Below are 26,784 nucleotides of genomic sequence, written 5' to 3'. Positions count from 1 at the left end.
GATCAAAGTGTAAGAAGAGGTTTTTCTAATTCTTCCTCTGAGCCTGGTTCTGCAGGAAGTCTCCTCTGGTTCTGGTTCTGCAGGAAGTCTCCTCTGAGCCTGGTTCTGCAGGAAATCTCCTCTGGTTCTGGAGGAAGTCTCCTCTGGTTCTGGTTCTGCAGGAAGTCTCCTCTGGTTCTGGTTCTGCAGGAAGTCTCCTCTGGTTCTGGTTCCGGAGGTTCTCCTGTGGGTTTTCCTCTGTTGTGTTTCTTCTCAGTATAAATAAAGTTGCGCTGAATTGAATGAGTGTAAACTGAAACTCTGCAGCCTGAAGGCGTCTCCGTGCACGTGTGCGTGCGCCTTTACGCACGCCTCGCTGCTCTTTCCGGCTCCAGTCAGGACCGCGCGCAGCAGCTGATCGGCGGCAGGACGGCAGGAGTGTGTGAGGAGTGTGTGAGGAGTGTGTGAGGGTGGAGAACAGCCTCCGGGTGGAGGCGGTGTTTCCCTCCAGAGTTCGGACGGCGCGCTTCAGGTGGGTTCTCTCCTCTCTCCTCTCATCAGCTGATCGCAGCTTCCTCTTCGGAACCAAACCCGCTCCGCGCCGCGGAACGTTTCCTCCCGGTCCGTCTCCTGGGATCCGGTCCGGCCGGTCCGTCTCCTGGGATCCGGTTCGGCGGTCCCGGGTGGATCTGCTGAGTCAGACTTCAACGGTTCGAAAAAAGAAAGCGTAACGCAGTTTAAGTTTCTGGTTTTCCCTGTAAACCCGGTCCAGAGGACCAGTCTGGTTCTGGATCCGGTCTAACACGGTTAAAGTCGGATCTGCAGAAGATGAACTGAGAGCACGTGGAGGGTTTTAAAGTGGACCACAGGGTCTACATGGAACTCTATTTTGAAAGAAGGTCCAGAGGAGACTCTGCCTTGGTGTTCTTGGTTCTGGTTCAGAGACTGGTCAGGAACGGTTTGGGTTCCGGGTTTAAAGCGGCTCTGAGACGCCCAGTAATCATTCAGAACTCGATTAATCGTGATTAACTGTAAATTCTGTGATTAATCGTGGCTTTGACTTTGACAGCCTGAAGGGGTCCGGGTCAGCCGGTCTCTAGTCCAGGTGTAGAACATGCAGCCCTGCAGAACACAGAACCAGGGAAGGTTCCGGGTCTTGGTTTGCAGGACGTTTCTGGCGGAGTTTTATTAAACCTCCAGCCGGGAGCTGAACCTTCGGTCCTGGTCCTGGTCCTGGTCCTTCTGATCAGGATCGACTGAGGTTCAGTTCTGATAGAACCAGCAGGGTCCAGAGACCCGGACTGTGTTGGTGTGGATCCTGGGTCAACACACTTCCTCTGAACCGGATCCCGGGTCCCGGACTCACGGCTCCTCGTGCCCCTCGGACCCCCCTGCAGCGTCTCCCGGTCCGGCTGCTGCCGCTGGGTGGATGTTCGCCCGGGTGGAGCGACGGGCCGTGCACGCTCGCGCACGCTCCGTTCCCGGGCCTCCACCCTCGGCTGCTTACATAAGCCTGTTGGGTTACATCATTGTTCTGGGTCCCGGGTCCAGAGGGCCGGGTCCTGGACCCGAGACGGGCCGCCGGGGCCTCCGCCCGGCCCGGAGTGGAAGCAGATGTTTGACGCCTCCACCTGGAACCCGACTCCACCTCGCTCTCCTCCGCTCTCTCGGCTGTTTGTTGATCGGCGAGCGGGACATGTGGTTTGGGCGGTTCGGTTACCGTGACGACGGGGGGGGGGGGGGTCACCAAAACAACAGGGATTTATGGCTGTGACCGGTCACAACAACCCCACCTCTCCTGTTCTCCACTTCTCCCCCACCTCTGTGTTCTCCTCTCCTCCTCCTCTCCTCCTCCTCTCCTCCACCCTCCTCTCCTCCTCCTCCTCCTCCTCCTCTCCTCCTCCTCTCTCCTCTCCTCCACCCTCCTCTCCTCCTCCTCTCCTCCTCTCCTCCTCCTCTCCTCCACCCTCCTCTCCTCCTCCTCTCCTCCTCCTCTCCTCCACCCTCCTCTCCTCCTCCTCTCCTCCTCTCCTCCTCCTCTCCTCCACCCTCCTCTCCTCCTCCTCTCCTCCACCCTCCTCTCCTCCTCCTCTCCTCCTCCTCTCCTCCTCCTCTCCTCCTCTCCTCCTCCTCTCCTCCCCCTCCTCTCCTCCTCCTCTCCTCCTCCTCTCCTCCCCTCTCCTCCACCCTCCTCTCCTCCTCCTCTCCTCCTCCTCCTCCTCCACCCTCCTCTCCTCCTCCTCTCCTCCTCTCCTCCTCCTCTCCTCCACCCTCCTCCTCCTCTCCTCCTCCTCTCCTCCACCCTCCTCTCCTCCTCCTCTCCTCCTCTCCTCCTCCTCTCCTCCTCCTACTCCTCCTATCCTCCTCCTCTCCTCCACCTCCTCTCCTCACTCCCTCCTCCTCCTCCTCCTCCTCCTCCTCCCTCCACCCTCCTCTCCTCCACCCTCCTCCTCCTCTCCTCCTCCTCTCCTCCACCCTCCTCTCCTCCTCCTCTCCCTCCTCTCCTCCTCCTCTCCTCCACCCTCCTCTCCTCCTCCTCTCCTCCTCTCCTCCTCCTCTCCTCCACCCTCCTCTCCTCCTCCTCTCCTCCACCCTCCTCTCCTCCTCCTCTCCTCCTCTCCTCCTCCTCTCCTCCACCCTCCTCTCCTCCACCCTCCTCCTCTCCTCCTCCTCTCCTCCACCCTCCTCTCCTCCACCCTCCTCCTCTCCTCCTCCTCTCCTCCACCCTCCTATCCTCCTCCTCTCCTCCACCCTCCTCTCCTCCTCCACCCTCCTCCTCTCCTCCACCCTCCTCTCCTCCTCCTCTCCTCCTCTCCTCCACCCTCCTCCTCTCCTCCTCTCCTCCACCCTCCTCCTCCTCTCCTCCTCCTCTCCTCCACCCTCCTCTCCTCCACCCTCCTCCTCTCCTCCTCTCCTCCACCCTCCTCTCCTCCACCCTCCTCCTCTCCTCCTCCTCTCCTCCTCTCCTCCACCCTCCTCTCCTCCTCCTCTCCTCCTCTCCTCCACCCTCCTCCTCCTCTCCTCCAACCTCCTCCTCTCCTCCACCCTCCTCTCCTCCACCCTCCTCTCCTCCTCCTCTCCTCCACCCTCCTCCTCTCCTCCTCCTCTCCTCCACCCTCCTCCTCTCCTCCTCCTCTCCTCCTCTCCTCCACCCTCCTCCTCCTCTCCTCCAACCTCCTCCTCTCCTCCACCCTCCTCTCCTCCTCCTCTCCTCCACCCTCCCTCTCCTCCTCCTCTCCTCCACCCTCCTCCTCTCCTCCTCCTCTCCTCCACCCTTCTCCTCCTCTCCTCCTCCTCTCCTCCACCCTCCTCTCCTCCTCCTCTCCTCCACCCTCCTCTCCTCCTCTCCTCCTCTCCTCCTCCTCTCCTCCACCCTCCTCTCCTCCTCCTCTCCTCCACCCTCCTCTCCTCCTCCTCTCCTCCTCTCCTCCTCCTCTCCTCCACCCTCCTCTCCTCCTCCTCTCCTCCTCTCCTCCTCCTCTCCTCCACCCTCCTCTCCTCCTCCTCTCCTCCTCTCCTCCTCCTCTCCTCCTCTCCTCCTCCTCTCCTCCACCCTCCTCTCCTCCACCCTCCTCTCCTCCTCCTCTCCTCCTCTCCTCCTACTCTCCTCCACCCTCCTCTCCTCCTCCTCCTCTCCTCCACCCTTCTCCTCCTCTCCTCCTCCTCTCCTCCTCCTCTCCTCCACCCTCCTCCTCTCCTCCTCCTCTCCTCCTCCTCTCCTCCACCCTCCTCCTCTCCTCCTCCTCTCCTCCACCCTCCTCCACCCTCAGTGTTGATGTCCTCGCTGCTCAGATGTTTCTGTAGCAACAGGAAGTGGACCAGGCGCTGCAGCAGTCAGTTTACTCCACTTCCTGTCCGGTGTTCCTGGGCGCCGTGTTGCGGTGGGCGGTCCGTCCAGCTGTGCGGCCTTCCTGCTGCTCCAGCAGGGGGCGCTGTGGTTTGTTCCGGTAATGAAGCGACTCTGCAGGGATCAAAACACGAACGAGGACTGGAACGGAATGGAGGTTCTGAACTGAGCAGGGTGTCCAGTGGTGACATGTAACGGTGTTCGTCCCGCCGTGGCCCCGCCGTGGCCCCGCCGTGGCCCCGCCGTGGCCCCGCCGTGGTCCCGCCGTGGCCCCGCCGTGGCCCCGCCCCCTGTCTCACCGGCCCGTTCAGCCCACTGAGCTGCTTTATGTCCGGTGATGCGTTTCCTCTCCTCGGGGTTGACGGCTACAGTCCTGGCCAATCAGGCACTTTCCTTTCAGCAGCACGCCAACCGAACGCGTCCGACCCCGACACCACCCCAACACGGCCTCAAGTCCCCGTGAAGTCCCCGTGAAGTCCCCGTGAAGTCCCCGTGAAGTCCCCAAAATCAGGATCAAGGTCCCCTGGCCGTCCTCTAGCCCCGCCCACTCAACTCTGTTCAAATACTACAACAACGTTTTGAGGAAGAACCAGAAAAAACACGAAGTTCAAACCATTGATAGTGTATAAAGGTGGGCGGAGCTAACGCGGCGTCCCTCCCAGCGTTCTCATTGGCTGTATATAAAGGTGGGCGGAGCTAACGCGGCGTCCCTCCCAGCGTTCTCATTGGCTGTATATAAAGGTGGGCGGAGCTAACGCGGTGTCCCTCCCAGGGTTCTCATTGGCTGTATATAAAGGTGGGCGGAGCTAACGCGGTGTCCCTCCCAGCGTTCTCATTGGCTGTATATAAAGGTGGGCGGAGCTAACGCGGTGTCCCTCCCAGCGTTCTCATTGGCTGTATATAAAGGTGGGCGGAGCTAACGCGGTGTCCCTCCCAGCGTGCTGAAGCGTCCAGCAGGTGGTCTCCATTGTGGACTCTGTAGACCAGGTGTAATGTGATTGGCCCAGCCGGTCACACAGGAGGAGCTGTGATTGGCTGATTGATGCTGAACTTTAACCCCTGAAATCAAATCAACAGATGACTGATGTGAAAACCAGAGTCTGGTCCAGAAGAACCAGAGCCGAGACCAGGACCTGGTCTGGAACCAGGAGCTTCATGTTTATCGACAGTCTGAAAATCAGCCTTTTGATTGGTTCTAATGAGACTCAGGCTCTTTTTAGCAGCAGCAGCATCGCCCCCTGCTGGAATCTCCCGGTATTGCAGCGTCTCTCCACTGACCTCGTGTTTGACCAGCGGAGGTCGTTCTTGCTTCACGTCGGCTCTCTCGCCTTTAGGAAGCTGCTGATCTGAACCATCAGAGTCCAGACCGAACTGCAGCTGGTTTTCATTCTTTCTCCAGTTGAACTCAGAACTCCCAGAACAGGAAATGGAAGGGACTGAAGACCGACTGTTGGCATGGGACCAGTTTTACTGATTGGACACGATGTTAATAAATCTTTACTTCCTGTCTCCGGGTTTTTTATCTGTGGAGGCGGTTTGGAGACTCGCTTTATTGTGACGGTTAACTTAGACTTCCTGTTTTGTGTTTTCAGGCTCCGGAGGACTGAAGCTGAGCTCTTCTGCCTCAGGATCGTCCTCTTCCTCCCCTCTGCTCCGATCCGTGAGTACCAGGGGTCGTCCTTGACCTTTAACCTTGGGCCGGTAGCGGATGACCCCGGCTGTGTGTTCCACATGTGACTTCATCGAGCCGTCATGTGAACAGAGTGTTCCCAGGAGTATCTGCTCGCCACATGACCTTGAGTGACCTCTGGCTCTTGACCCCGAGGGTTTACCGAGACGTCGGTCCCGACGTTCGCCGCGGTTCCAGGAAGGCCGAACGTTCAGCTGAGTCATTTCTGAGTTCTGAACGGAACGATGGGCTGATTGGCTGAAGGTCATGTGATCCTGCGCCGTGGGGCTGTGAGGGGTTTAATCTGACACAGCTGCTGTGTATCCACACACACACACACACACACACACCAGCTGTTGAACCGTCTGACTGACGCCTCTCTTCTCTGACCGTCGCTGTCGGGGCTGTGGTCCCTGTTCCCGGGGTCCCCGGGGCTCTGTGGTGGTTGGGTGTTTTCTCTGTGTTACAGCCGGAGGTGATGGCAGGTCAGGCCTGTCGTCACGGCAACAGAGGCTGTTTGTCGACAGTCGCGCCGCGCGGTGCGGCTGATGGGAAGCGTGGGGTTCCGGTCAAGAAGGTCGCTTTAAACGTGGTGTGTCGTCGTCACGGCAACAGTGAACATGTGCGAGCAGCAGCGTGACTCCAGAACAGTGAGGAGTGTTGGCGGTGGTACCGGGGGGGGTCGGGGGTCGGGGGTCACAGCCCAGAACACCAGGAGTGTGTGCGGTCGTTCCTGACCAGAAGGCTCCATATGGGAGACGAGGAAACGGGAGAGAGTCACTCTGGGGTCACTCTGGGGTCACTCTGGGGTCACTCTGGGGTCACGGGCGGGTCGCGCCGCTCGTTTCAGCGTTTGATTCATTCATGGAGGCAGCCCGGCCGGGAGGAGTCGTGTAACGCCGGCAGCTGACGGAGCCGAGCAGCAGCTGCTTCCAGGTGGTTTCCCTCCGCCCACGAGCGAAAGAGAGAGAGAGAGAGACACACACCTCCACCTGCTGCTGCCCGTCACGTCCTCCGTCTGCCGCCGCCTCCACCTCTCAGCTGGCCTTTTATGGCAAGACCTGTGTGTTCAGGGTGGAGCTGGAGGTGGAGGCGGAGCTGGAGCTGGAGGTGGAGGCGGAGCTAGAGCTGGAGGTGGAGGCGGAGGCGGAGCTGAAGGCGGAGCTGGAGGTGGAGGTGGAGGCGGAGCTGGAGGCGGAGCTGGAGGCGGAGGTGGAGGTGGAGGCGGAGCTAGAGCTGGAGGTGGAGGCGGAGCTAGAGCTGGAGGCGGAGGCGGAGCTGGAGGCGGAGGTGGAGGTGGAGGTGGAGCTAGAGGTGGAGGTGGAGATGGAGGTGGAGCTAGAGGTGGAGCTGGAGGTGGAGGTGGAGGTGGAGGCGGAGGCTCGCTGCTGAGGCAGACTGATGCATCATGGGATCGACTCCGACCAGCTAATTAAAATTGATGTTAATCTTCAGGCGGAGCTCTCCGTTCAGGTGGAGATCTGCTGCTCCGTGATCCTCCATGATCCTTTTCATCCCTTCCTGTACGATTGGTGATGTCTGCCGTGGCTCTTTGTTTTCCTGGACGACCTTTGACCTTTGACTCAAGCCAAGTTTTCGTACACCGGATGAGGCGTTTGGTTCTATAATCTGTCCATAAGTCTCTGATTGGGTCGGTCTTGTGCGGTCCTGGGGTCCCAGACGCAGCCCTGCAGCATGATGGTTCCTCCACCGTGCCGAGCGGCTGTCGGCCTCAGCGCTCCGTCTGGAAGCTGCCGGTGTGCCTTGCCCAAAAGCTCCATGTCTGTTTCCTGCTGTTGTCTTCTGGTCAGCGGTGGAGTCTGGTCTGGCCTTCAGTTCAGAGTGGAGAGCGGGGCGATGTCCCAGGACATGAGACGACGGGGTGTCCTGGGGTGTTCCGGGGTGTCCTGGGGTGTTCCGGGGTGTCCTGGGGTGTCCTGGGGTGTCCCGGGGTGTCCCGGGGTGTCCTGGGGTGTCCTGGGGTGTCCTGGGTGTCCCGGTCTGCACCTGGCGGCTCCACATGCAGTGAGTGAAGGAAGATGAGCAGAAACGGTCTCGAGGTGCGGTTCAGGTTTTGGGAGTCCTGCTGGACGGGAGTTCATGTTCCGAGGACAGCGGGAAGACGTTCAAACGAGACGTTCGTGGCGTGGGGACAGCGGCATGGGGACAGCGGCGTGGGGACAGCGGCGTGGGGACAGCGGCGTGGGGACAGCGGCTTCCGGACGAAGCTCGGCCGCTGGAGTGGGGACAGTTACACGAGACGCCTGATCCGGAGCAGACCGGAGAACCTGCAGCCAAACGTTCCGGCCCGGTCCTGGAGGGGGTCTCCGCTCCAGCAGGGGGTTCCGCAGTGTTTCCAACACGGCTTCAGTGGCCCGATGCGGTCCTGATGAGACCTCCGACACTCCAGAAACCAAACGGCTGAACACGGGGAACCGGTTCAGCCAGACGGCTCGGAGAGGAAGGTTTACCTGCGAGAGCTGAGGCTGCTGGGAAACAGAGCGGCTGACCTGGGCAGGACAGGGCTGAGTGGACGGAGCCTGGGTGGATCAGGGGTTTTAGTGGACGTAGTCCTGGTGGGTCTCGTATTTTCTCATGGACCCACTTCCGGACAGGTCACTTGAAGCTGTTGAGGCGTCTCCGTGGTGCGGCGGACCGTAGGCGCTCTGTAGGGATGACGTCGTCCGGAGGACATGTCCCTCCTCCCTCTCATGTACTTCCTGCTTTTTGACAGTTCGGTCCTCCAGCCGGTCCTCCTGCTGCCGGACCGGTCCGGACAGGTCTGTGGTGGTTTCGGCCGTTGGTCTTCGGCCCGTGAAGCGGTAGAAGGAGCCGTTCGGCTCATCGGGGCGGCTGGAAGCACTACAGAGAGATTCCTGCCCCCCCCCCCCGTGGGAGCTCGTTAGGACTGATTCTCATTCCTGCTCGTCACTGTCACCGCGTCCGTTCGGGCCGTCGGACTCGGATCCCAAACGCGGCCGGTGACGGAGCGACGCCCTGCCTGAGGGGAGACCGGATCAGACCTGATCTCAGATCCACATCCAGGACTGACAGCAGCCCTGAAACCCCCCTCCTCAGCTACGCTCAGGACCACTTCCTGGACTCTGTCATTTTGTAGAGGCTGTCCTCCAGGTGCACCCCCCCCCCCCCCGGCCGGGTCCCTGCCCCCCCTGGCTGGGTGCCCGGCGCCCCCCTAACAGATGCCTCTCTGGCTCAGTCACTGCAACCCTGTTGCTTCCTGACTGGGCCGAGGCGGCCCCCCCCCCCCCCCCCCCCCCCCCCGTGGTGTAGCGGCTGTGGTTGGTGGACAGCGTCCATTCTGGTCACCTGACCTGCAGTCCTTCAGTCTTTCTCCTGTGCTGGTCTTCTCTGCCAGTACTGGTCTTCTCCTCCGGTCCCGGTCTTCTCCTCCGGTCCCGGTCTTCTCCTCCGGTCCCGGTCTTCTCCTCCGGTCCCGGTCTTCTCCTCCGGTCCCGGTCTTCTCCTCCGGTCCCGGTCTTGGACTTGACTGATTCCCCGGGAGCCTCTGGAAGCGGCTGAGCCATGAGAGGTCTGGTCCTGAACTCCGTCTCCCTGTTTTGTTCTTGTGACTGGAAATGAGAGGAAGGACCGGAGGCTTCAGCGGGCTCTGCTGGACCAGGAGGTCTGGCAGTGTGGGGTCCTCTGGGGGTCTGGTCCTCCTGGGGGTCTGGTCAGGGTCTGGTCCTCCTGGGGTCTGGTCAGGGTCTGGTCCTCCTGGGGGTCTGGTCAGGGTCTGGTCCTCCCGGTGGGGGGGTCTGGTCATCTGGGGTCTGGTGAGGCTGGTCTTTCAGAACTGGAGTGTTCCGGTTGTCACCATGGTAGCGGTCTGGGTTGATTCTCTGTGGTTCTCATGCGGTTCCTCAGTCCCAGGTTCTCAGCGTTCTGTCTGGGTTCTCTGTTCTCTGAGCGACACCTGGATGGGGGTCCAGCCGAGTCTCACCTGCAGAAACACTTTGATCCCAGACCAGGTGAACACATCAGGCGGGTTTCTTGGCGTCTCTGAGTGAACCAGGAAGTGCCCCCCCCCCCATCAGGAGTTCTTCCCGGGATGCCGTCGTTCCCTCAGCTGTCGACGTTGAAACAGGCGTCGGGTTCTCGTGCTGCTGGTTCTGTTTACCGTCAACATTCAGCTCCACCCTGCAGGCTCACTGCCATGTTCTCCGTCCGCCGGGGGGGGGGGGGGCTCCGATCAGCTGGCCTCCGTCAGCCCCCCCTCCAGGCTGGACACTAGATCGATCTCTCTCTCTCTCTCTCTCTCTTCTCGCCGTTCACTTCCAGCTCTGATCAGGAGAACGTTCTCCCATTGATGTTCTGCAGTCTGCTGTTCTGTGCTGTGTGTGTGTGTGTGTGTGTGTGTGTGTGTGTGTGTGTCCATCTCTAGCGTTAGCTACACGGTTCTCCTTGTTTCCACCATTAACACTCCTCGTTTCCGTCCCGTTGCCGTGGAAACGGGACCTAAACAACACCAGTCGATCCGATCGGAGGAGGAAACCCGTTCTGAGACTCTCTCGATTTGTTGGTTCTGAACCGAGTCCGTCTGGTGGAACGTCCCATCCCAGTGTGTGTGTGGTGTGTGTGGTGTGTGTGGTGTGTGTGGTGTGTGTGGTGTGTGTGGTGTGTGTGGTGTGTGTGGTGTGTGTGGTGTGTGTGGGGTGTGTGGTGTGTGTGGTGTGTGTGGTGTGTGTGGTGTGTGTGGGGTGTGTGGGGTGTGTGGGGTGTGTGGTGTGTGTGGTGTGTGTGGTGTGTGTGGTGTGTGTGGTGTGTGTGGTGTGTGTGGTGTGTGTGTGTCGACAGCTGATTCTGATCCCAGACCAGCAGAGTCTATTTTGAGGAGATTGAGAGTCGGCGGCCTTACAAGGGTTTTGCAGTGGAGAGACGTTCTGGAAGGTTCTGGAAGGTTCTGGAAGGTTCTGGAAGGTTCTCCTCAGGTGAACACAGTGGAACGCCTCTGGAACGCCGTCACACTGATCCAGAGACCAGCAGCTGATCCAGACTCTGGGGGTAACCGGCTGTGTTGTTGGTGAAAGTCCTCGGTTGAAGACCGGGACCTGGATCAGTCTGGATCCGGTCGGATCGGCTCGGCTCCACCTCTCTGGGTTCCATTGATCCGGTCTGAAGGGACTGGGAAAGCACCGTTCTAAATTTACCCCGCCCCCCCTCCCCCGCCCCCCGCCCCCACCGAGGCTACGTGTTGGACAGCAGAGCAGTCCAGGTCTGTCTCCGTGTCTCCGTGTCCCACGGCAGCTCTGACCTTCCTCAGGACTCTGAGAGAACCCTGGAAAGACAGATGGCGGCTCTCTGAGACTTCCAGGACCAACTGAGACCCTCAGGACCCGCTGAGACCCTCAGGACCTGCTGAGACCCTCAGGACCCGCTGAGACCCTCAGGGAGACCCTCAGGACCCGCTGAGACCCTCAGGACCTGCTGAGACCCTCAGGACCCGCTGAGACCCTCAGGGAGACCCTCAGGACCAGCTGAGACCCTCAGGACCCGCTGAGACCCTCAGGACCTGCTGAGACCCTCAGGACCCGCTGAGACCCTCAGGACCCGCTGAGACCCTCAGGACCCGCTGAGACCCTCAGGACCTGCTGAGACCCTCAGGACCTGCTGAGACCCTCAGGACCCGCTGAGACCCTCAGGGTGGTACGTGTCCTTCGCTCTTGGTTGTTTCATTTTACCGTCTTTTCCTTTAGTTTGATTCCGTTTGATGACAAAAGACTCGACTGTGGTTTTTAATCATGGGGCGCCGGCGCCTCTACTGGACCAGTCTGAACCTTCAGGGACTCGTTCAGGCCCAGTACCCAGACCAGTACCCAGACCAGGACCCAGACCAGTACCCAGACCAGGACCCAGACCAGGACCCAGACCAGGACTCAGACCAGGACCCAGACCAGGACTCAGACCAGTACCCAGACCAGGACCCAGACCAGGACCCAGACCAGGACTCAGACCAGGACCCAGACCAGGACTCAGACCAGGACCCAGACCAGGACCGAGACCAGGACTTGTTAAATGTTGTGAAGTCTGATTCATTCGCTGTAAGGAACAATGAGCAGCTCCAACAGCCGCTACATCAGCGCTCCGTCAGCGCTACGTCAGCGCTACGTCTGCGCTACGTCAGCGCTACGCCAGGCGTCACTGGGCGTTCTGGAGCGGTCTGGAGCTGTGGCTGGAGCAGAGGTTCCAGGTCTCCAGCTGTCCGCTGTGCTGCACCTGCTGCCGCTCCGTCAGGACGGCCTGAAACAGAGCGCCGCCCGGCAGAGCGCCGCCCGGCGGAGCGGCAGAGCACCGCCCGGTGGAGCGCCGCCTGGTGGAGCGCCGCCCGGCAGAGCGCCGCCCGGCGGAGCGCCGCCCGGCAGAGCGCCGCCCGGCGGAGCGGCAGAGCACCGCCCGGTGGAGCGCCGCCGGCGGAGCGCCGCCCGGCAGAGCGCCGCCCGGCAGAGCGCCGCCCAGCGGAGCACCGCCCGGCGGAGCGGCAGAGCACCGCCCGGTGGAGCGCCGCCCAGCGGAGCGCCGCCTGGTGGAGCCCGGCCGGCACGTCGGCTCGTTCTCCGCCGGTACCGGCGGACCACGGGCGGCCCGAGCTCTGGAACGTTCCACGGCTGCCAGGTTCTGCACCGCGGCTGTTCTGTTGCCGTGTTCCCCAGAGAACCGCAGTTTGTGCTGAATTCGTCTGGGACTCGTGCACGCTCTCGTGCACTGGCTTTATTTTTACCCCGTCCCAGTTCACAGCTACTGAAGAGGCTGATCTGTGATGGGGGGGCGGGGCAGGAGGGGGGGGGGGGGGGCGGGGCAGGAGGGGGCGGGGCATAGCGGGGTGTTGTGGTAGTGTCTGGTTCCACGCCGTGTCGCTGGTTCCTCTCAGCCGTTGCTCACGTGGCCGGCAGCAGGTGTGTGTGTTGTGTGTGTGTGTGTGTGTGTGCGCGCGTGTGCGGCTCACACACAACCGTCACATCCACCTGCACCGGTTTGTCCCGTCACCGTGGAAACAGGCGGCTTTAGTCCAGGTCTCAGGTCTGAGTTCTGGTGTCTTGTTTATATGAACCACTGTTTATATGCAAACTGGTCCTGGTCTGGCCCTGGTCCTGGTCTGGCCCTGGTCCTGGTCTGGCCCTGGTCTGGCCCTGGCCCTGGTCTGGCCCTGGTCCTGGTCTGGCCCTGGTAATGGTCTGGCCCTGGTCCTGGTCTGGCCCTGGTCCTGGTCTGGCCCTGGTCCTGGTCTGGTCCTGGTCCTGGTCTGGTCCTGGTCCTGAGCTAAACAGTCGTTCTGCACATGCTCAGTGGAAGAACAATATTCTCTAACAGACTGTCATGACTCCAAGTCTGGATCCTCCTGGTCCTGGTCCCAGCCTAGATCCTCCTGGTCCTGGTCCCAGCCTAGATCCTCCTGGTCCTGGTCCCAGTCTGGATCCTCCTGGTCCTGGTCCCAGCCTAGATCCTCCTGGTCCTGGTCCCAGTCTGGATCCTCCTGGTCCTGGTCCCAGCCTAGATCCTCCTGGTCCTGGTCCCAGTCTGGATCCTCTTGGTCCTGGTCCCAGCCTAGATCCTCCTGGTCCTGGTCCCAGTCTGGATCCTCCTGGTCCTGGTCCCAGTCTAGATCCTCCTGGTCCTGGTCCCAGTCTAGATCCTCCTGGTCCTGGTCCCAGTCTAGATCCTCCTGGTCCTGGTCTCAGTCTAGATCCTCCTGGTCCTGGTCCCAGTCTAGATCCTCCTGGTCCTGGTCCCAGTCTAGATCCTCCTGGTCCTGGTCTCAGTCTAGATCCTCCTGGTCCTGGTCCAAGTCTAGATCCTCCTGGTCCTGGTCCTGGTCTTTACGCTCGAACACCAGGTTGGATTGTTTTTACGGTGACTGTCAACTCTAAAACAACCAAGTCCAGCAGAATCTGGAATAGCACCAGGACCAGGACCAGGACCAGGAGAATCTGGACTGAAACTAGGACTAACAGTTCCACCGGGTTGGAGCGTTTCCGTGAAGTGTCCTCCTCAGGGACTCTGATCTGTGACATTCGAGACTCGGAGTATCTACAGGATTTTCTCTTGAAATCGTTACCATGGAAACAGGTCCTGAGGCCGGGGACCTGCTGGACCCGCGAGACCAGCATTTAGCACTGGAAGAGGAGAACTGCTCCCCGGTCTGAAGTGTCACATCCGTTTCATTCAGGATCAAGAAGGACCTGGGCAGGTCCAGGATCTGGTCCCAGTCAGGTCCAGGATCGAGTTCCTGGTGGTCTTCCCCCGTCATTTCGGACTCCCTGTTTTAGCTCTCATTCTTGGTGATTTATGACGAGCCACTGACAGCGAGGAGGGGCGGGGCCGGGGTCGCAGCCCTTGGCGTTGACCTTTGACCCCTGCTGCAGCTGACTCTCAGCAGACACGTGAAGCTGAGTCGAGCTGGACTGGCCCGAGGGGCTGAAGAGAACCAGACGCTCAGCGGGCGCTCCGTGTTCTGCTCAGAGACTGCTGTGGAACTTTAGAACATGATCTGGAAGAAAAGCTCAGTTTGAGACCAGACAGAGACCCGGATCCAGGACCACGGTCACCATGGCAACAGAACTGGATCCACTGGACTGAGAGTGTTCAGTCCTGGTTCCACCCCTGGTTTGAGAACGGTTCCTCAAGTGGACTTTGCAAAAAAAGCTGCGACTTCATGGTTGCTTAGACGGGTGAAAAGCAGTCCAGCTCGGTCTCCATGGAAACGGGCCAAACGGGACCAGGATGAATCGATCAGATCCAGGTCTGATTGGATGTGCTCCATGTAAACGCTCCAGTCTGACTGAACCTCTGTGGGATCAGGAGGTGGTGGAGTCCAGGCTTTGGTCCGATCATAGTCCTCTAATTCCTGTTTGCTACCGGTGTGTTGCAAAGCATGATGGGATTGATCCACTGAGGTGGACCGGGTCACATTTGGGTCCTTGTGAACTGGCTCAGTAAACGGGCCGATCTGGTCCTGTAATCAGAACCAGGTGGTTCTGGTCGATAAAGGGGCCACGCTAATGGTTTAGTCTCGTGGTTCCTGACGTGGTTCTGGGACGGTCTCCGTAGCGCCTCACGTCCCAGACGGGGACCGCGGACCGTGGAGACGTTCCTGACGGCCCGGCTGGAGCCGCAGGAGCACAGCCGGGGGCCGGTCTCCCCGGGTCTCCCTCCAGGTGGACCAGGTCTTCAGGTGGATCAGGTCTCTGAAGGGTTCCGTCACCCTGGAGCAGCAGTGGGAGCCGGGTTCGGTTCCAGTCCTGGTTCTGGACCGTTCAGCCCCTCTCAGTCCTGTTGTTGAAGAGAGTGTGTGTGTGTGTGTGTGTGTGTGTGTGTGTGTGTGTCTGTGTCTGTGTCTGTGTCTGTGTCTGTGTCTGTGTGTGTGTCTGTGTCTGTGTCTGTGTCTGTGTGTGTGTGTAGGACTCAACGTGGCGGCAGCTTGGAGGGAACTGACCAGGCTGGTGAGGAACACCGGTTCTGGAGCCTGGACCGGTTCTGGAGCCTGGACCGGTTCTGGATCCAGGTTCCTCTGTTCCGCTGCAGTTTGGGTTCTCTCCCTGAATGTTCTGGAAAAACCTGCAAGTCTTTCATCTTTACTTGATTGTTTTGTTGTTTGAAGTGTTTATTCAAGACCTTCATCCAGAGTCAGACTCAGCAGACCGGATCCAGGTCTGGAGCTGCCGGTGGGGTTGCCGGTGGAGCTGCAGGTTGAGTTGCCGGTTGCCGGTGGAGTTGCCGGTTGCCGGTGGAGTTGCCAGTGTTGTACCGGCCATGTCTGTCCTCGTCATGCGTCCTCAGCGCCTCGTCCAGGCGTCCTCTGGACCCGGGTCTGGTCTCCAGACGTCTGGTCATCTCTCCGGGTTTTTCCGGGTAGCGTTCGGTAGTTGTAGTACCCGGTGCAGGATCGGACCCGGTCCCCGGTACCGGTATCGCTGCATCCCTACCGGAGACCCTGAGTGTGTCTGAGTCCCAGAGCTGAATATGAGCCCTGCAGGCCCTGATAAAGGCCCCTCTGGACCCCTGGAGGCCGGGAGTCTCTGCAGTCTACTTAAGACTCTTATCGGTGTTATTCTGGGAACGCCGTGCCGAGGTGTGGCTGAGAGGACGCTGAACACCAGGTCCAGGTCCTGGTCCTGGACTGAGCGGGTTCAGACCCATTCCAGCCTGTTTTCAGAAGGTCCTGGTCTAACAGAGTCTGTCCAGACCCAACGTCTTCTCTCTGTAATAATTCTCATCGTCTGGGCGGGGTCCCCAAGGGGCTCCGGTCCTGTTTGGTCTGGACCAGAGTCCACTTCAGGGTCTTTGCTCAGCTTGGCGGACCCTTGTGGCTAGCTGCTAGCTGCTAGCTGCTAGCTCTGAAGAAAACCAAACCGACTGAAGGAGGACCGTCCCCCCAGTGGACCCAGTCCTGGACTGGAAGCAGCATTAGTCTCCGTATGTTGGACTTTTTCTCACTGATGCGTTTTAGACTGAAAACTTGGAAATGGGGTCCAAGTGGTCTCCCATCGTCCCCTGCTGTCCCCCATCGTCCCCTGGGTCCCCCCGCGTCCTGTCCTGTTGGGTCCTGTCGGTGGCGGCGGCGGCGGCGGCGGCTGTTCCTCCCCGAGTGGAACCCTCAGAGCGGGATCAGCTGTTCCGCCGGGGGAACAGCTTTGAGGAGGAATCAAACACGGTTCCACATGCGTGTGCGGTGCTTCATGAGGACACACACCTGGATCAGGTCTGTGAGGGCCGGACCCCGCAGCCCCCAGGGGGTGTGTGTGTGTGTGTGTGTGTGTGTGTGTGTGTTCTTGTATTTCTATCCTTGTTGGGGCCAAATGTCCCCACAAGGATAGCAAAACGTGGAACGACGTGCCTTGTGGGGACCTTTTTCCGGTCCTAAGTAGGAGAAACAGTGTTTTCTTGACCATGTTGTTGTTACTGAAAAAAGTAAAAGGTCAAAAACATTTCTTTAGGGTTAGGCTTTGTTGTGGTGTGGGTTAGGGTTAGGGTAAGGGTCAGGGTTAGGGGCTAGACATGAATGGGAGTCAATGGACGGTCCCCACAAGGATAGAAATACAAGACCGTGTGTGTGTGTGTGTGTGTGTGTGTGTGTGTGTGTGTGTGTGTGTGTGTGTGTGTGTGTGTGTGTGTGTGTGTGTGTGTGTGTGTGTGTGTGTGTGTGTGTGTGTGTGTGTGGTGTGTGTGTGTGTGTGTGTGTGTGTGTGTGTGTGTGTAAATCAGAATGAAGGTTGATTCAAAGTGACCCTGAAACTTCTGGACTGAAGTGTGAATAAACCGCCGGGAGCCTCTGGACTCAGAAACACATCGGAAGTTTCAGGTTTTCCCTGGAACCAGGTGATCCAGGTGATCCAGGTGATCCAGGTTTTCCAGGTGATCCAGGTTTTCCAGGTGATCCAGGTTTCCTCCATGTGTTTTGATCCGGGTGTTTGGTCCCTGCTGGGAGATGACTGGAATTCCTCATCTGACTGAGAGGCTCCGTCCAGCCCCCCCTCCACCTCCACCTCCACCTCCACCTCCACCTCCACCCCTCTCTGCCGCTCTGCTCTCTGCTGGTGGAGAGCAGAGGGGGGGCGGTGCTGCAGGACCGGATCATGAGCTCAGAAACACTCTGAGCTGCTCTCCTCCCTGCTGCTGCTGGGCGGAGCTCTGGGTGGAGCGCTGGGTGGAGCTCTGGGCGGAGCTCTGGGTGGAGCGCTGGGTGGAGCTCTGGGCGGAGCGCTGGGTGGAGCTGTGGGCGGAGCTCTGGGTGGAGCTCTGGGTGGAGCTCTGGGCGGAGCTCTGGGTGGAGCGCTGGGTGGAGCTCTGGGCGGAGCGCTGGGTGTAGCGCTGGGTGTAGCGCTGGGCGGAGCTGTGGGCGGAGCTCTGGGCGGAGCTGTGGGTGGAGCGCTGGGTGGAGCGCTGGGTGGAGCGCTGGGTGGAGCGCTGGGCGGAGCTGTGGGCGGAGCTCTGGGCGGAGCTGTGGGTGGAGCGCTGGGCGGAGCTCTGGGTGGAGCTCTGGGTGGAGCTCTGGGTGGAGCGCTGGGCGGAGCTGTGGGTGGAGCGCTGGGTGGAGCTCTGGGTGGAGCTGTGGGCGGAGCGCTGGGTGGAGCTCTGGGTGGAGCTCTGGGTGGAGCTCTGGGTGGAGCGCTGGGTGGAGCTCTGGGCGGAGCGCTGGGTGGAGCTCTGGGTGGAGCTGTGGGTGGAGCTGTGGGTGTAGCGCTGGGTGGAGCTGTGGGTGGAGCTCTGGGCGGAGCTCTGGGTGGAGCTCTGGGTGGAGCTGTGGGCGGAGCTGTGGGCGTAGCGCTGGGTGGAGCTCTGGGCGGAGCTCTGGGTGTAGTGCTGGGCGGAGCTGTGGGCGGAGCTGTGGGCGGAGCTCTGGGTGGAGCTGTGGGTGGAGCTGTGGGTGGAGCTCTGGGCGGAGCTCTGGGTGTAGCGCTGGGTGGAGCTCTGGGCGGAGCTCTGGGTGTAGTGCTGGGCGGAGCTGTGGGCGGAGCTGTGGGCGGAGCTGTGGGCGGAGCTGTGGGTGGAGCTGTGGGTGGAGCTCTGGGCGGAGCTCTGGGTGGAGCTGTGGGTGGAGCTGTGGGCGGAGCTCTGGGCGGAGCTGTGGGCGGAGCTGTGGGTGGAGCTCTGGGCGGAGCTCTGGGCGGAGCTCTGGGTGGAGCTGTGGGTGGAGCTCTGGGCGGAGCTCTGGGTGGAGCTGTGGGTGGAGCTCTGGGCGGAGCTCTGGGTGGAGCTGTGGGTGGAGCTGTGGGTGGAGGTGTGGGCGGAGCTCTGGGCGGAGCTCTGGGTGGAGCTGTGGGTGGAGCTCTGGGTGGAGCTGTGGGCGGAGCTGTGGGCGTAGCGCTGGGTGGAGCTCTGGGTGGAGCTGTGGGTGGAGCTCTGGGTGCAGCGTGGGGACTGGAGGAGCTGAGTGGAGGCAGAGCTGCATCCAGGGTTTCACCATCAGGACTTCCTCTGTGACTCCACCCTCCTCCCCCCTCCCTCCTTCCCTCTCTCTCTCTCTCTCTCTCGCTCTGTCTCTCGGGCTCTATCCCCTCCCTCCCTCTCTCTCTCTCCCTCTCTCCCTCTCTCCTTCCCCGTCCTGGACTAAATGACAGAGCTTCTTCTGGAGCCTCTCTCTCTCTCTCTCCCTCTCCCTCTCCCTCTCTCTCTCTCTCTCTCTCTCTCTCCCTCTCCCTCTCCCTCTCTCGCTCTCTCTCTCTCTCTGGTTTTGACCGTCGGTTGTCAGGATGTACAGGAATCCTTGGATCTCCAACTACCTGACTCCTGTCAGGGTCTGCAGCCCAGGTAGGGGGTCTGGGGGGTCTGGGAGTCTGGGGGGGCGGGGGGCGGGGGGGTCTGGGGGGCTGCTGAGGCTGCAGGTTGCGCCGGTTGTGTTGCAGAGCTCTGGGAAGTTGGCAGGCTGACCGTCCTCACTGCAGCCGGAGGCTGGAGGACGACGGCAGCAGAGAGGACAGGCTTCAGGGGGGTGGAGGAGGAGGGGGGGTGGAGGAGGAGGGGGAGGAGGAGGAGGGGGTGGAGGGGGGGGGCTGGTTCAGGGCTCTGCAGTCAGCTCTCAGTTGGAAAAGTACTTTAGAGACAAACTGACAGCAGGGATTGAAAGGAGGAGCACAAGTTCCAGGTCCTGACATGTCCTGATACTGGGTCCAGACACCAGGTCCTGATACTGGGTCCAGACACCAGGTCCTGATACTGGGTCCAGACACCAGGTCCTGATACTGGGTCCAGACACCAGGTCCTGATACTGGGTCCAGACACCAGGTCCTGATACCGAGTCCTGATACTGGGTCCTGATACTGACTACTCTTAAATGACATAGTGTCTGACTGACGCTCCGTACAACAACCTCACATGAAGGACTGGAGCTGCCAGGAGCCTCCTCCACCTCTGCTGCTGCTACACCTCCTCCACCTCTGCTGCTGCTACACCTCCTCCTCCACCTCTGCTGCTGCTACACCTCCTCCTCCACCTCTGCTGCTGCTACACCTCCTCCTCCACCTCTGCTGCTGCTACACCTCCTCCTCCTCCTCTGCTGCTGCTACACCTCCTCCTCCTCCTCTGCTGCTGCTACACCTCCTCCTCCACCTCTGCTGCTGCTACACCTCCTCCTCCACCTCTGCTGCTGCTACACCTCCTCCTCCTCCTCTGCTGCTGCTACACCTCCTCCTCCTCCTCTGCTGCTGCTACACCTCCTCCTCCACCTCTGCTGCTGCTACACCTCCTCCTCCACCTCTGCTGCTGCTACAAACTTTGGACACATCTGTCTCATTGGCTGTAGATAAAGGTGGGCGGAGCTAACGCGGCGTCCCCCACAGCGTCCTGAAGCGTCCAGCAGGTGGTCTCCGTTCTGGACTCTGTAGACCAGGTGTAATGTGATTGGTCCAGCCGGTCACACAGGAGGAGCCGATTGGCTGATCGATGCTGAACTTTAACCCCTGAAATCAAATCAAGAGACAACTGAGGTGAAAACCAGAGTCTGGTCCAGAAGAACCAGAACCAGAGCCCGAGTCCAGAACCTGAGACAGGTTTTGATGGGTTCTAATGGCTTCTGGTGCATTCTGGTGCGTTGTGATTGGTTCTGCTGGGTTCTGCTGGGTTCTGCTGAGTTCTGCTGGGTTCTGCTGGGTTCTGCTGGGTTCTGCTGGTTCTGCTGATTCTGCTGGTTCTGCTGGTTCTGCTGGTTCTGCTGGGTTCTGGTGGTTCTGGTGGGTACTGCTGGTTCTGCTGGGTTCTGCTGGGTTCTGCTGGGTTCTGCTGATTCTGCTGGTTCTGCTGGTTCTGCTGGTTCTGCTGGGTTCTGGTGGTTCTGGTGGGTACTGCTGGTTCTGCTGGGTTCTGCTGGTTCTGCTGGGTTCTGGTGGGTACTGCTGGTTCTGCTGGGTTCTGGTGGGTACTGCTGGTTCTGCTGGGTTCTGCTGGGTTCTGCTGGGTTCTGGTGGTTCTGCTGGTTCTGCTGGTTCTGCTGATTCTGCTGGGTTCTGCTGGTTCTGCTGGGTTCTGCTGATTCTGCTGGGTTCTGCTGAGTTCTGCTGAGTTCTGCTGGGTTCTGCTGGTTCTGCTGGGTTCTGCTGAGTTCTGCTGGGTTCTGCTGGTTCTGCTGGGTTCTGCTGGTTCTAGTGGGTTCTGCTGGGTTCTGCTGGGTTCTGCTGGTTTTGCTGGGTTCTGCTGGTTCTGCTGGGTTCTGCTGGGTTCTGCTGGTTCTGCTGGTTCTGCTGGGTGTGAAGTGGGATTATTCCAGATGTTTCCTTCAGGCTGTTTGGGCGTGAAGTGACTGCTTGACTCCAGCCTGTGACCCTGGATGACCTTTGACCTGCTGAGCGGTACCGTGTCCTTCAGCGTGACTCAAATGGTCCCTGGTTTGATTCCCTGCCCCTGAGCAGGACTTCCTGGTGGATCCAGATCGTCTCCGCTCAGCGCTGGGAGAGCTGCCGCCGTGCCCTTTGGCCCGGGTTCCTGTGGTGAAGTGGATTTGGCGCTGAGCTGCTCCAGTCCCGATTGGCTCAAGGTCGCGTCGCTCTGTGAGATCCGGGGGTGTGCCGGCGCCTCCACCTCGTCCCTGCCCTCCATCTGTCTGTGTCTGGCGCCGGCGTTCAGCCGAGCTGCCGGGGTCCCCGGTTCGATCCCAGCGGGAGGCCGACTCCCCGCGGCGTCAGGCTCAGCGGGTTCCTGTCGCCCGCGGTGTTGATCCTGTCGTCTGCTCGGCCGGGCCGCCACGCCGGCTCTTTCTGTGGGTGGAGGGTTGGATTCCCAGGGTCCCATGCTCCTCACACCTCTGACAGCGGCTCATGAAAGGCTTCGGCTCGTCAGCGACTCTCTGCTGAATCATGAAATCATTTCATCGCCGTGTTTACAGGCCTCACGGCTATGGCCGCCGCCGCCGCCGCGGTTCTGCAGATCACAGGCTGAGCGGCGGCGGCGGACGGCGGGGAGGTTTTAGTGTCTGCGTCTGGAATGAGTTTCCCACACGGCCGCCGTACGCCGAGTTCAGATCCTCCAACACGGGCACCGGATGAAGGTCCTCCAGACGGGACTGGAGCTGAACCGGGTCCTGAGTGAGTCACAGAAACACCGGAGTGGATCCGCTTCACTCGGACCGGGTTAGATTCCGGATCCGATCGTACAAGGTCGTCTACACCGATCAGTAATCTGCTTGTGCCTGGGGGGGGGGGGGGGGGGGGGGTATAAACAGTATGACAGCACATTACGTCCTCTAGGTGGCAGTAATGCAGCTTTTTAGATGCCCGGTTCCCCGAAGAAGAAGAACACAACAACAGCGATGGCGGCGAGCGGAGAGCAGGCAGAGGAAGAGCTCCTGGAAAAGATTGGTGCAACATCTAAAGCAGCGATCTGGAACTGGCGGCCCGCCGGCCGAACAATAACATCTGGCCGCCAGATGATTTAGAGAATCTGAGGCAGCTGCTTCACGGAGGCAGTGACTCCGCCCCTCAACCTGTCAGCATCCAGCTCCTCCTGAACCGCCTTCATTACCTGTGGAACACCTGGAACCCTCTGATTCAGAGAACTACCTGAGCCCAGCTCCTGCTGCCTTCAGGGACACTCCGTAAAAGTAGCTGCTGATAGACGCCAGCGGTGTCTCAGTCAGCTGTTAGCTTAGCTGTTAGCCACCGACGAACGGGGATCAGTCAAAAAAACAAAAAAATGTCCCGACGCCAAATCAAGTTGCCGACCCCTGATCTGTAATCTGGACCTGGTTTGGATTCAAAGTAACTTGACTTCTGTTATTTAATAGTTTAAAAACTACTTCCTGCTTCCATGCTTTCACCATGTGCTGTGGTAGCCATTACAAGACTGTTATGCTGAAATGTATATATCAAATTATACCGTGATATATACCTTCTACCGTGTAAAGGCCTCCACACACTACAGGATGATCGGCCGAATTTTGCCCCGATCTTCTCCTCCCGATCGAAGCCGACAGGATCCGATTGTCAGGAGTATGCAAATGAGTTCGGGTCCGATCTTCGTGTGGTGTGCGGTGTGTCCCGAGCGATTGTTTCCTGCCGGCGCCTCTCGGAAGGCGTCGGAAGGGGAGATCGTAGATAATGAACTTGTTTAATATTTCCGATCACAGATCCTGTGGTGTGTGGAGACCGATCAGCTCCGAGTAGAGCTGTCCACACCCTCGAAATAAAGCTCTCTGATTGGCTGAACAGCTCTGTCTCACCAAGGTGCCGCTGATTAAAAAAATCCCCCCGCAGCTGTCAGAGCTGGATGAATATATGTCTGTGAAATATATTCACTATATGTCAGTGAAACAGAAGAGCCAGAGCTCTAAACTCAGCTGTACAGGAAGTGATGGTTAATCCTGTCGCTGCTGGATGAACTGTTTCCTCCATTCAGACCCAAACTCCGATTTAGTATCTGCATCTCCGCCAGTCCTGCAATAACCCCAATGTTTTAATTCATCTCCGTTATTAACCATCACGGAAGAATGGGAAGAAAAAAATAATAGTAATCAAAGAAAAAAAAAAACTTTCCGCTGACTCCTGCCTTCAGAGAGCGGACTGTAATGAAACTGACCTCATCAGAGCTCAACGTGTTTTTATTCTGGTGTAAACTATCAAATCTGTGGACATAAAGAACGATTTAAAGCTGGTGTCCGGAGTTTCCCTTTGTTTCCAACGTATGAATCATTTTTCAGCAGAGCTTCAATGTGTCAGTCTGGTTCCTACTACAATATAATATCAGCATAAAGCAATATAAAAATGTATTTATGAGCCCCGCCTTCGTCTCATAGACCCCCATGAATCTGCTGGTGTGTGTTCTGCTCCGGAGCGACACACACTAAAGACCAGGAGAGGAAGATCGAGTGCGATCTGTCCTCTGCTGTCTTGTAGTGTTTGGTGTCTGAATCGGGGAAGATTGAAAAAAATCCTGTAGTGTGTGGCGGGCTTAAGGTTCAAGTTATTCCGTCATATGAATTTTAGGCCGTAGCGCCCACCCCAACTTGTGCCTCATATGAACCGGGCGGCGGCGGAGCGTGCTTTACAGGGATGATTGGTTCTGCCGAGCATTCCCTCGTACATGAAAGTTCATGAGTCCTGTCCACTCCAGGCAATCAGTGAGTACCAGAGGACACACATCGCTCGTCACAGTGACGTGATGTCATCCCTCAGTGACGTGACGTCATCCCTCAGTGACGTGACGTCATCCCTCAGTGACGTGACGTCATCCCTCAGTGACGTGACGTCATCCCTCAGTGACGTGACGTCATCCCTCAGTGACGTGACGTCATCCCTCAGTGACGTGACGTCATCCCTCAGTGACATGATGTCATCCCTCAGTGACGTGATGTCATCCCTCAGTGAAGTGATGTCATCCCTCAGTGAAGTGATGTCATCCCTTAGTGACGTGACGTCATCCCTCAGTGACGTGACGTCATCCCTCAGTGACGTGACGTCATCCCTCAGTGACATGATGTCATCCCTCAGTGACGTGATGTCATCCCTCAGTGAAGTGATGTCATCCCTCAGTGACGTGACGTCATCCCTCAGTGAAGTGACGTCATCCCTCAGTGACGTGACGTCATCCCTCAGTGACGTGACGTCATCCCTCAGTGAAGTGACGTCATCCCTCAGTGAAGTGATGTCATCCCTCAGTGACGTGATGCCCTTCTTCACAGTAACACTGTTACGTGAGTCGTCATGGTAACAGCGTGACTTGATGTGACTTCCTGAGGCTCTGCTCATGGTTTTCCACTTCCTGTGTGAAAGTCTGACTCCTGACAGCGTTGTTGATCCGACCAGCTACACAGTCGGTCTGCTTCACCTGAGAGGAGCTCAGTCTCACTTGTTGCTCTGCCGTCACCGCCGGAGTCAATAAACCTACAACGAAATGAGATTAAGGCCCGTTCACATGGCAACGGAGTCTGGAAACACTGGAACGCCGTGTCCGCAGGGCCTGACGGTTTGTTTTCTCTCTTCTCTGCAGGACTGGGGAGCGAGACGCCCGTGAAGCTGAACGGCCCTCGGCTGCAGAAGAGAGCGCCGAGGTGAGCCGTCCTCTCTCCTCAGTCCAGACCGTCGCTCCGTCATTCTGTCACTGGTGCTTTTTTCTGGAGTTGATCGTTGTTTCTGACCACGACGTCCGGACCGGCAGCTCCATCACTTTCCTGAAGAGACTCCAGGTTAGAGTCCGAGTCTGGAGGTTCGGCTGGTTCCGGTTCTGGTTGGGGTCTGGATCTGCCGGGTGACGTTCTCCCGGCTCGTGCCTGTTTGCGCCGCCAGGCTTTTTTTGGCGGTTTTGAGCTGAACGCTGTAACGACTTCAGGGTGTTTGTGGGAGTTGAGTTTCACGGTTCAAACTGTTTATGGCGTCTTTTAAAAGATTAAAAACACGATGGAATTTACAAACGCCTTGTTTGGATTCGTCCTTGGTGTTCTTAATGTTCTGGCTGACTGACACTTGGACGGCGTTCTCCTGCGAGCCGGTTCTCGCTTCCCACAGCTCAGCTTTCAATAACAGGTTTTTTTTTTGTGTTCAGCTTCTCCCAGGAGTTCTCCTACGACGGAAAAGACGATCCGGTCAAAACCACCAAGGACATCGATGTTCCTCTGCTGGGCAGCCTGCCCCGGGGTGAGTCCACGTTCTCTACAGAACCCGCCGCTCCAGGGACTTTTCAAAAGTTGCTCCTGTGCAACAGCAGCGTCTTGTTCCGGGTGGATTCATGCCAAGACGTTCTCCTCACATCCAGAACATGAGTCCTGCTGACTGTAGAGAACCTCTGAACTCCAGACGTTCCACCGAGTGGGGCTGTTCTCTGAAGCTGGGTTCTCTGAAGTGTTCTCTGTAGCTCTTCTAACAGGTTTTCTTCTCGTTTGTTCCGTCAGTATCTGAACTGAGGAAAAGATTCGAAGGCATTCCCTCCAGTGTGAGCGACTGTGAAATGAACAGGTGAGAACAGCGTGACGCTCCGGTGACAGAACAGCGTGACGCTCCGGTGACAGAACAGCGTGACGCTCCGGTGAAGGAACAGCGTGACGGTCCGGTGACAGAACAGCGTGACGCTCCGGTGACGGAACAGCGAGACGGTCCGGTGACGGAACAGCGAGACGGTCCGGTGACAGAACAGCGTGACGCTCCGGTGACGGAACAGCGTGACGGTCCGTTGATGGAACAGCGTGACGCTCCGGTGACAGAACAGCGTGACGCTCCGGTGAAGGAACAGCGTGACGGTCCGGTGACAGAACAGCGTGACGCTCCGGTGACGGAACAGCGAGACGGTCCGGTGACAGAACAGCGTGACGCTCCGGTGAAGGAACAGCGAGACGGTCCGGTGACGGAACAGCGAGACGGTCCGGTGACGGAACAGCGAGACGGTCCGGTGACAGAACAGCGTGACGCTCCGGTGACGGAACAGCGTGACGGTCCGTTGATGGAACAGCGTGACGCTCCGGTGACAGAACAACGTGGCGGTCCGATGACGGAACCGCATGACGGTCCGGTGACAGAACAGCGTGACGGTCCGGTGACGGAACAGCGTGACGCTCCGGTGACGGAACAGCGTGACGCTCCGGTGACAGAACAGCGTGGCGGTCCGGTAACAGAACAGCGTGACGGTCCGGTGACGGAACAGCGTGACGCTCCGGTGACGGAACAGCGTGACGCTCCGGTGACGGAACAGCGTGACGCTCCGGTGACGGAACAGCGTGGCGGTCCGGTGACGGAACAGCGTGACGGTCCGGTGACGGAACAGCGTGACGGTCCGGTGACGGAACAGCGTGACGGTCCGGTGACGGAACAGCGTGACGGTCCGGTGACAGAACTGCGTGACGGTCCGGTGACAGAACAGCGTGACGGTCCGGTGACAGAACAGCGTGACGCTCCGGTGACAGAACAGCGTGACGCTCCGGTGACAGAACAGCGTGACGTTCCGGTGACAGAACAGCGTGACGGTCTGGTGACAGAACAACGTGACGCTCCGGTGACAGAACAGCGTGACGCTCCGGTGACGGAACAGCGAGACGGTCCGGTGACGGAACAGCGTGACGGTCCGGTGACAGAACAGCGTGACGGTCTGCTGTCAGCTGTCGCTTCATCGCGCTCCACTTCCTGTCTGTGCAGGAAGCAGCGGATGGCGCGGCGCCTGGAGGGCATCGACGGCGAGGTCCAGCCGTCGCTGCTGCCCAGCCTGGTGGCCAACCGGCTGCTGGAGGAGGACACCCCGCGCTACACCCGGGCCTCGGACCCCTGCGAGCCCTGCACCGGTGAGACCGGAGTGCCGCCGGGGTTTTGAGTTGTCGGGGAAGTCGTTGCCGTGGTAACGGGCCCCTCCTCTCTCCTTCTGCCTGTCC

The 26,784-nt window shown here is 59.2% G+C and overlaps 1 protein-coding gene across 1 annotated transcript in view; it reads left to right on the top strand.

The window, feature by feature from the left end:
- Positions 1-391: 391 nt before the first annotated feature.
- Positions 392-26,784, top strand: part of LOC115385289 (supervillin-like) — a 60,681-nt gene continuing 34,288 nt past the window's right edge. Inside the window, exons 1-7 of the mRNA XM_030087267.1 lie at positions 392-511; positions 5,419-5,486; positions 18,700-18,758; positions 24,423-24,483; positions 24,975-25,066; positions 25,321-25,384; positions 26,555-26,697. Coding sequence (XP_029943127.1) covers positions 18,701-18,758; positions 24,423-24,483; positions 24,975-25,066; positions 25,321-25,384; positions 26,555-26,697 — 418 coding nt within the window. The 5' untranslated portion in view covers positions 392-511; positions 5,419-5,486; position 18,700. The remainder of the gene's footprint in view (positions 512-5,418; positions 5,487-18,699; positions 18,759-24,422; positions 24,484-24,974; positions 25,067-25,320; positions 25,385-26,554; positions 26,698-26,784) is intronic.

The sequence above is a fragment of the Salarias fasciatus genome, unplaced genomic scaffold (genome assembly GCF_902148845.1).
Source record: "Salarias fasciatus unplaced genomic scaffold, fSalaFa1.1, whole genome shotgun sequence".
Taxonomy (NCBI): Eukaryota; Metazoa; Chordata; class Actinopteri; order Blenniiformes; family Blenniidae; genus Salarias; species Salarias fasciatus.
Note: the sequence above shows the minus strand (reverse complement) of the source record. Positions and strands in the feature narration are given on the sequence as shown.